The 9415-nt window shown below is 59.6% G+C and overlaps 2 protein-coding genes across 2 annotated transcripts in view; one reads left to right on the top strand and one right to left on the bottom strand.

Moving 5' to 3' along the window:
* Positions 1–1702: 1702 nt before the first annotated feature.
* On the bottom strand, positions 1703–2831 carry BHLHA9 (basic helix-loop-helix family member a9). Its single transcript, XM_030288281.4, has 2 exons — positions 2793–2831; positions 1703–2494 (listed from the first exon to the last, which is right to left on the bottom strand). Exons 1-2 carry the CDS (start codon positions 2829–2831, stop codon positions 1766–1768), a joined length of 768 nt encoding a protein of 255 aa, XP_030144141.4. The 3' UTR covers positions 1703–1765.
* A 3971-nt stretch (positions 2832–6802) lies between these two features.
* The window catches only part of ABR (ABR activator of RhoGEF and GTPase), a 37861-nt gene continuing 35248 nt past the window's right edge, over positions 6803–9415 (top strand). Inside the window, exon 1 of the mRNA XM_030288192.4 lies at positions 6803–7152. Within this exon, the coding sequence (XP_030144052.2) occupies positions 6840–7152 (313 nt within the window). The 5' untranslated portion in view covers positions 6803–6839. The remainder of the gene's footprint in view (positions 7153–9415) is intronic.

Here is a 9415-nt window from a genome sequence, read left to right as displayed (position 1 = left end):
TGACCACAGCTGGACACAGGGACACCACATCAGTGCCATACCGTGCCCCTACACAGAACCTGCAAAGCAGAAAGGGCGCTGGTGCAGTGTGAGGTACACCTTCTCCATCCTTCGGAGCAGGGATGATGTGAGGGCGGGGGGGGGGGGGGGGCTAAAACAACCCTTTAGAGCCTGGATACCCGGGGAAAATGGATGTTTTCCCTCCATTCTGCATTATGCTTCAGTGCCAAATTTGCCAGGGGTTTCCCTGGCAGTGAGTGCCATCTACGGGGCACACCCAGCACCTCCTGCCTCCCCGAGAGGTGCCCTAAGAGACTTCTGCCAGGCAGGACCTGCTGCCCAGAGCTTTATCCCATCCTGCAGCCTCCAAATAGAATTAGGAGCCACAGTTTGTGAACGTGGAGCTGGAAGCAGTGGGATGGCCCTGCTTGGCGGGGTTTCACGGGATTTTGATTCCCTTCCACTCCTGCCCCTGTGACCATCTGTTTCCATCTGCCTCACTTCGGCTGACCACCAAAGCTGGTGAGGGAAAACCAGGGAGATGCACATTCCTGCCTGGGTTAGGGAGTCACTGAAGCATTGCTGGGCTCTCACTCCCCGTGTGACAGCTGCTGACAGGGCAGGGCCATGCACTGCTCCAGGGAGAGGCACCCAGAGCTGTAGGGAGAAGCAGGAATCCTTCAGAGGAGCGGCTGCAGGCCTTCTTCTGGCGAGGGGAGCACCTGTCAGAGGCTGAAGCCAGGATGCCTCACACCACCAGCACTTTAAAGAAGCTCCTTTGCTGAGCAAAGAGCTCTCTCTCCTGGCTGCCACCAGTTTTCCTCTGCTCCTGGACCAGCTCCCATGTCCCACCAGGGATTAAGGAAGGAGGAGGAGATCCCGGTGCTCAACAGCAGGAGGTTGGGATGGTTGTTCCAGCATATGTCCCCGGGCAGAGAGGGAGCTCAGATTGCCCCTGGAATGTTGGTAGCACCGGGGTGGGAGCAGAGGGGCTGGAGGAGCTCTGCAGGGCTCAGCACTGCGGGAATCACACGGTGCAAATGTCCTGTCCAAAAACCTGCCAGCTGTGGTGTGTGCATGGCTGTAAATCCCTGCCTGATTCCTGCAGCAATTCCAGTTTGCTGAGCCTTGGGCAGGAGGGAGCCCTCGCAGCTGGTCCAAGCTCTGCAAGCCAGAGGGAAGGGACAAAAGGGACCTTTTCAGTAAAATTCCCCCTTCCTCCCCTCCACGGGACTTGGGGAGCGCGCTATTGGCCTGTCCCAACAGAGCCACTTCACTGGGATCAGAAGGAAACCGCAATTGGATGGGTGGGTTTTATGAAAGCCGACATCTGTCTCCCCTCCCGGCCTCGCAAATCTGCCAGGCACAAACGTCTGTAGCAATGAGCTTAGCGGCAAAAGTCCCAGGGCAGTAACCTTTCCCTGCTCCTGCTCCCCTCCTTCACCGGCGGCAGCCAGGGGCTTTAGCGTGATCCCCGCGGCCCATCTGTCCACCCCACACATATTAACACCACTGCCCTGCTGCTGGGTTTGTAACTCGTGTTTTCCCTCAGAACAAGCAAGAGAGAATAAATACCAGCGGCGATCAGCAGCAGTGAGACAAGAAACACAGAGCCGGCACTTCCCGAGGACTTCCCACCTTCCCGCAGGGGGATACACGCAGCAGGGTCCTGTCCCGCGTGTCGGGGGCTCTCTGAGCCCTCCAGCAGCGCTTCTCTCCCTCACCCGGCGGTGCCTTCCCGCTGCCCCCATCGTCCCACGGCGGGTCAGTGCGTGGGGAGGCACTGCTGGTGCCCCCAGCCCTGGCAGTGCCCCAGCTGCCCGGGCACGGTCCCGGCCGGGGGTTCCCGCAGGATGCCCGGGGCTCGCTGCGGGCGGGGCGCGGCGATCCCCGGGTTCTCCTTCGGGCTCTGGTAGTGATGGAGCTGCCGCTGAGGGGAAAAGGCAGCGCAGGGAGGGGATGGAGGACGCTGTGTCCCTGCAGGAACGGGCTCCCAGGGCACCTGGGGATGGCCGCCCTTCAGCCCCGGCTCCTGCGGAGGGACCCCGGCCCGGGCGCGGCACTCGGGGTGGGCGCAGGGCCAGCAGCAGCCGGAGCAGCGCAGGGACAGCGACAGAGCCGCGATCCTGTTGATGGCCCGCCGGAGGGTCGCGATTTTAGAAAGCCTTTTGCCCCCGAGGTCGTGCTTGAGGGCCAGCCGCAGGGCGTTGAAGGCTTGGTTGTAGTCCAGAATCCTCTTCCTCTCTCTGACATTGGCAGCCATCCTCCTGGCCTTGGAGCGCACCGGCCTGCTCCTCTTCCTCACCTTCATCCCTTCCGTGTCCCCTGGGCTGGTGTCTGCTTCCCTGCATTGGGAGACCCACAAAGGCTGCCTGTAGCACGCCTGGGATGCGTCCCTCGCTTCCAAATCCTCCTCGGAGCCGTCGGGCTCTGGGCCCCCTTTCCCCATGGCAGCAGGAGGGGGAGCGGGAGAGGAGCTGCTGTGATGCTGCTCCTGGGAGCTGTGGGTGACACTCCTCCAGGGACAGGCAGCCGCCTCTAAAAACCTTCAGCAGGGCTCATCACGTGGCTGTCCCGACCCTCCTCACCTGCGGCAGGTGAGGCACAGGGAGGGAGAGAGCCCAGCCTGCCCCTGCTCTGAGAGACACCAGTGCTGCGTGCCCAGAGCTGCTGGTGGGATGCTCACAGGCCCCCGAGAAAAACACCTCCACCAAGCACACGTTGTTTTAGTGTCTGCTGGAGCACTGCAGGAGTTCCCTCATGCTGCTCTGCCTGGCAGGCTGGTGGCTTACCCTGGGACAGGTCATCCCAGGGCTCTCCGTGGTGCCCATCACCACCCTGGCTCTTCCTTCCCCCTGGCACCTCTGTTCTTTCTCAGCTAAGGGAAACTGAAGCACGAATTGGTGCAATTACTGAGGAAAGCAGCAGGTCTTGTGCTTGGGTACAGGAGAAGACACAGTCGTGGTGAGCTGAGAGCATCCCTGGGGACAGGGGGAGGGAGGGCCTGAGCAGGAGCAGACCCCTGCAGGAATGTGCAGGGCTTGGCACGCCTCTGCCCTGCGGAGCAGGAAGCAGGAATGTGGCAGGGGGGATCGGGGCAGGTGATAAAAGAGCTAAAATGCTACCTGCCTCCAGAGCCTTCCTGTCCCTTCCCAGCAGCCTGGGGGCAGAGCTGTCTGGGCCGGCGCTCCCGGGCCCGCCCGGCACTTAACTTGGGGAAGGCGGTGCTGAAAGCAGCTCCTTGTTCCCTGCATCCCCGAGCTGGTGGGATGAGGGGCTGGCCAGGTGCAGCAGGTCCGGAGGCCATGGGCAGGGCCAGGTCCCCAACCTCCGAGCAGTGGGGGACAGCCACGTGTGTTTGCCCATCACCTCATTAGCCAGCAGTTGCTAAATGCCTTCCTGTGCAAGGAGCAATGCTTTGAAAAATGGCCCAGGAGTGGCTCTGACAAATTGTTGGGGTGTCTGGTGCAAAAGAGAGAATGTGCCTCACCTTCCTTGATCCTTCCCTTCCTATCTGATCATCCCAGCTCGTGTTTGATCAATAGCCACAATTAGTGGGGGGTTATTTGTCTATTGCCCTTCTCCTCTCCTGGCTCTTTGAAGCTGGAGCTAATTTAGGTGCCTCTGCTCCAGGAACCCAATAAATCAGGAGCCAGGGCCTCAGGGACAGGGGAGGATGAGGCAGCAGCACTTCAAGGGCAGGTGAAGCTTGCAAATATCTTTGAGCACTCACCTGTGCTCACTATGACCCCCTTGTTCTCCCCAGCATCCCTCTCACCTCCCAGTCTCTCTCTGCCAGGAACGGAGGCTCCCCAACCACTGATTTACCCAGCAAGCTGAGCTCGGGAGCCAGGGAGGGTCTTTGAATGCCAGCAGGACATAGAAGTCAGACCCACCTGGAGATGTGCCTGTCTAAACCCGACTAAGCAGGACAGATCCCTGCCATGGGGGTGTTTTTGCTGGTGCTGGAGGTCAAGCTGGGCACAAAGCCAGTCCTGCCTGGATGGTGCTTGGGCAGGGGCAGCAGTCCTAAAGCTGTCCCCATCCCACCCACAGCCCCTGGGAGATCCTTGGGAAGCACTGCCAGGGCTCCTGGGTCTCTGGGCAGCCCTGGCTGCGGGGATGCAGCCCCAGCTCTCGGAAGAAGGCAAGGCCAGGCCATAAATCATGGGGCATCTGATGCCACCTGTAATTAGCACATCCCGCTGGGCCATCCCCACCTCGTCCTGGGCGCTTCCGACCGAGGTGCCCATTCCAGGTTGGGAGGTCAGCGGGAACGCCCACCCAGGCCCTGCTCCCCAGTCCCTGCTGATTTATCACCGTGTGCTGGAGAGATTTATGGGGAGCCAGAAACGTGTTGTGAGGCTCTGCTGGGCCCATCTGCCTGACAGATGATGAAAGAGCCGTAATTATCTGTCGCCACACGTATATCAGGCCATTCATGGCACTCCCCAGCCTCCAAGAAGGGGTTTGGCCCTCGGGGACTCCCCACCTCCCAGCCTGTGTCACTGTGGACTGGAGCACTGTTGGGTGCTGGGTACCTGCCTGTTGTCACAGCTCTCCTGCAGAGCCCTGGCCTGGCTGCCACATCCACCCAGCACCCCCAAGCTGCTGATGCTTCCAGGTGAGAGCTGCTGGAGCCACCGGGGAGCACAGCCCTGGCTGGAGGTCAAACCCTGATGGAGTGAAGAGGTGTGGGAATCCAGGGCTTCCCTCTGGCTGCCCTGGAGGGTCTGGGACCCTGGCAGGGGTCAGGAACCCCCCTGGACAGAGCCCCGAGAGACACTGTCTGTGATCTCTGTCCATGGAAAAGAGTTTTCAATCTTACAGGATGAATTACAAGCTTTGAGTGTTTGATAAGAGTAATAATTAAGTGTGACACGGGTGCAAAAGTAAAATTTTAGGATTCTAGATTAGGGGTTCAGAGGGGACAAGATGGAGGAATTGGGTGTGCCTTGTCCTTTTTCTCCTTCTTCATGCCTTCCATGTTTCACTGCAGTGTTGGCATTTTTCTGTTGGTTTAGGCTGGGGACACACTGTCCAACGTAGGTGACAGATATTGGCACGTTATTGTAAATCCAGCACAGGTAGTTTGTGGTATTTAATGTTTGTACCATCCCACTGAGGGCAGAGCCCCACACGCTGCCCTGCAGGACAGAGCTGCGGCAGGGCAGCAGAACATGTTAGAGATAAACAGAATAAACAACCTTGAAACCAGCACAGACCAATTATGGCTTCTGCTTTGGCAATGGGGCAGAAAGACAGAGACTTTCTACAATCTCGGAATCACCAATACCCACAGATTCCGACAAAGAGGCAGCTGGGGGGGCTGCCCGGCTCCTGGCACTGTCCCAGCACCATCCATCCTCCTTGGCAAGGCTGCACCAAGAGGCATGGACGTGCCAGAGCTGAGAACCAGCACAGGCGTGCAGGGAGGTGCCCATTCCTGGTGACAGGGGAAGGAGGAGGCGGCTGTTGCAACACTACCTGGGCCTGCAGGTAAATAAATAAGGTGCTTTGTTCCTGCTGGGGCACGGCCAGGTGGCACAAGGGACACGGGCTGGTGAGTCACCCGTGCCCACAGCCGCTCTGCAGGGCACAGGAAGAGGCAGGGGAGAGGCACTGAGAGGCCTGGAGGCACCTGTGGGTGAGATCCTTGCTCCAGTACCTCAGCCCTGCCCTGGCACAGGTTGGAAAGCCACATCCTGTGGAGTGGGAGTGAGCCGTGGGCATGTGCTTAAACACAGCACACGTGGCAGGCAGTGGGCAAAAGCCTTACTTGGGCCTTCACAGAATCCCAAAGTCATTCCAGGTGGAAAAGCCCTCTAACTGAATCCAAATGTTAACCCAGCACTGCCTTGTTGCCACCAAACCACCAGATGCCACATCCATGTTTTTTGAGCATTTCCATCACTTTCCTGAGCAGCCTCTTCCAAAGTCTGACCATCCTTTTCAGTGAAGACACTTTTCCTAAGACCCAGTTTAAGCCTTGAGGCTGTTTCCTCTGGTCCTGTCCCTTGTTCCTTGGGAGTAGAGACAAACCCCCACCAGGAGTGTGTCAGGAACCCTTTCAGGGAGTTGTAGGCCTTCGTTGCCCACCACAGGAACCTGTGCCTGCCGCTCCATGTGCCAGGAATGGCTCATCCATACTGAGACCAACAGGGCTGCCAGACTTTCCCTGGCCAGAGGATGAGGATAGGACACACAGAGCTCTGCAGCGAAGGCCTGGGCATGTAGCAGATGTGGAAGGCACAGGAGCCACCCCACGGCACAGGCGCCTTTAAGGCTCAGTTGTTCCTAGCTTGGGGAATTCCCGGAGCACCTGGGATGGATTCTGGCTTAGAATCACCTTGTTACTGCCCTGAGCTGCACACACCGGGCATTCCTTCAACCACATCCCCGTGCCGCAGCTCCTCGGGGAGACCCGGAGAGAGAAGTGGGAGTCTGTGAGCTGCAGGAGCGCAGCACCCGCACGCTGCTGGTGTCCCCATCCTGTCCTGTCCCATGCCATGCCATGCCATGCCATGCCATGCCATGCCATGCCATGCCATGCCATGCCATGCCATGCCATGCCATGCCATGCCATGCCATGCCATGCCATCCCGTCCCGTCCCGTCCCATCCCCGCCGCTCCCTCCGCGGGCCGCCGGGGCCGGGGCCGGGGCCGGGCCGGGGGGCGGTGGCAGCGCTGCCCCCGCCCCGGCGGGGCCGTGCCGTGCCGAGCCGAGGCGGGGCGGGCCGGGGGCGGGACCGACGTCAGGCCCCGCGGCGGCGGCGGCGGGGGGCGGAAGGCGGCGGTACCGGGGGTACCGGGAGGGAATCCCGGCTTTGGGGCGGGGGATGGCGGCGGGCGAGGCGGCCCGGGCGGACTTCGCGCGGCACTGGCAGGCGCAGTTCCCGGGGGAACCGGAGCCCCGCATGGAGCTGGGCTCGGTGCGGGCCATGGAGCGGGAGCTGGAGCGCTGCCGCCGCCACCTGCGCCGCCTGCAGCGGGCTCTGGCCGAGGAGCGCTTCAAGGTGGGTTACCTGGAGGCGGCGCTGGCCCGGGCCCCGCCGCCGCCGCCGCCGCCGCCCGCCGCCCCCCGGCCCGCCGGCAGCTCCCCGGAGGGCGGCAGCGCCGGCAGCTCCGACGCGGAGGACGCTTCCTCGGCAGGTGGGTGAGGAGGAGCCGTCCCCGCCCCGCGGCCAAGGGCATCCCCGGTGCTGTGCTCCCGTGTCACGGGTAAAGGCGGTCCCAAACCCCCACCCGTGTCACACTCGCGGCTGTGACTCGGCACGGGAACCCCAGCCGGGAGCGTCCCGTGCAGAATGCCCAAACTCATTTTGCCATCCCCATCACACGGCTAATTGTGCCCTTGTGCGGTCCCCGACCAACGCTGAGGTCACCCCAAGGTGCTGTCTCCTCCCTGTCCCATTCGCAGGGACATGGATGCCAAGGCCCCATCGCTGGGTGTGCGACAGGGAGGGTGGCTGGCCGGTCTCCTGCGGCTGGCTCTCGGTGCCACCTGGCTCCCAGTGACCCACGAGCCACTCCTGCCTCTGCCCACGAGTCACTTCCTCCCGTGTCCTGGCCCACGGGAACACCTCTGCTCAGGTGACACCCTGTGACCTCCCGCGGGGAAATCCTGCAGGCTCTAAAGCAGAAGCATGCCGGGGTGGTGACACGTCCCGGGGTAGTTTTTGGGTGGATTGAGGACAGTGTTATTTCACAAGTGCCTGGCTGTGTGGTGGCACTAAAGGCACAGCCAGCCAGAGCTGTCAGCCGTCACACTGTCCTACTTCCAGTGGCCTGGAAGTTGTTATTGCATCAGCATTAAACTCGGTTCAAACACAGTCCTGGCAACTAGGGAATGTCGCTTTTAATGGTGCTAATTCCACAGCTGACTTGAGTTAATTTTGTTCTTGTTTAATTGTTTGGGGTGGTGGTTTCCCCCAAGGCTGTATCGTGCTGGTTTAAGATTGCCTGGAGAGCAAGTGCTCTGATGTCAAATTATGCTTAATATTTAGTTCATTTATATTTATTGCATTAGTCTGCGGTGCTGGAGGAAGTTTCCACTTCACCTTCCTGAGCTGCCTGGAGGTGAAATGTCCAAAGTACGTGGCTGCTCTCAGGGCTGTCACTGTGCTGTGCCAGGCTGTGTGTGTGAGTGTTTGTCCTGCTCTCCAGTCGGCCGTGGGAGCCTGTGCCCAGCCCAGGGACAAGGACATTGGGAATGCTGCCTTCAAAGGGCTGCTCCAAGCACCTCTCCAGCTCCCAGCAGCAGGCACGGGCTGTGCTTCTTGGAGAACTGCTCAGTGACTGGAGTGGCTGGAGTGCATCAGAGAGACCAAGCACAAATCCTTCTGATTCACACTCAGATCTGTGTTTTGTTTCTGTCTGGGTTTTGCTCCTGGATGTTTCCAAAGCCAGGATGGTGCAAAGCTGCTCTCAGCTTGGTGGGTGATGTTAAAGGGGCTTTCCTGAAGCACAGCACAAGCCCCTGAGGCTCCTGGCTTCGTAACTTGGAGGGATCCAGCCCTGCACCATCCTTTGCAGCTGCTGGGGGTGAGTCTTTTGGCAAGACTTTGAAGTCCAAGGTTGCATCAGCTGTTGTTGATTGTGGCCTCTTCCTCCTCCCCTAAATGGGTCTTCCTCAGGGTCAGCAGCTCCAGCTGACCAGAGGAGGAAGCATCCCCTCTGCTGCCCGGCTCCTCGCCCTGTGACACGGCTGGGCTCAGCCCTCCCCAGCCTTGTCCTGAGCCTGTCCTCAGCCTTTCCCAGGCATCAGCATTTTCTTTGTTGGGCGTTATAAGGGCCCCTGTGTACCCTGACCGGGCTGACATTTAAGAGCAGAAGTTGAGAGTGCAGTAAGAGGTGTGAGCTCGTCGCCTGGATCCCCCTTTCACGGCCAGCTGGTTAACCCAGTGCTCCTGTTGTTTTCTTCTCACTTCTCTGTTTCAGATGCAATTGAAAATTCATGATTGTGGTGCTGTTTGCTTTTCCTGCCAGCACTCTGCTGGTGTGTAACCTGGTTAGTGCTGCTCTGCCTGGGCCTTTCAGTATTTTAATGTGAATTTTGAAGCTTAGTGCTGCTGTGACTGTGGCTGAATGCAGTCAGTCCCCAGCTGTATCAGCCTTGGGAAGCACCCTCTGGACAGCAAGTGGAGGAGTGTTGAATATCATCTTTATGGGAATTACCGGGGAAACACAGTGTTTTCCTTTAAGTAGCTTGTGATTAATCTGATTTAAAGGGAGGAAATCTGCAAGATGCCCGTCTGTGGCTATCGCCCGAGAGCGGCGTGTGTGACAGCAGATACATGATCCTGGCATCGGAGATAAGGCCTGTGCCAGCTCTCCTGGGACAACAAAATCTGAGCGTCAGCGAGCAGATGGCTCAAAATGAAGCGTGGCAGGGACTGAAATTCCCCTCATCTTG

Source organism: Taeniopygia guttata, chromosome 19, assembly GCF_048771995.1.
Source record: "Taeniopygia guttata chromosome 19, bTaeGut7.mat, whole genome shotgun sequence".
NCBI classification, from domain to species: Eukaryota; Metazoa; Chordata; class Aves; order Passeriformes; family Estrildidae; genus Taeniopygia; species Taeniopygia guttata.
Note: the sequence above shows the minus strand (reverse complement) of the source record. Positions and strands in the feature narration are given on the sequence as shown.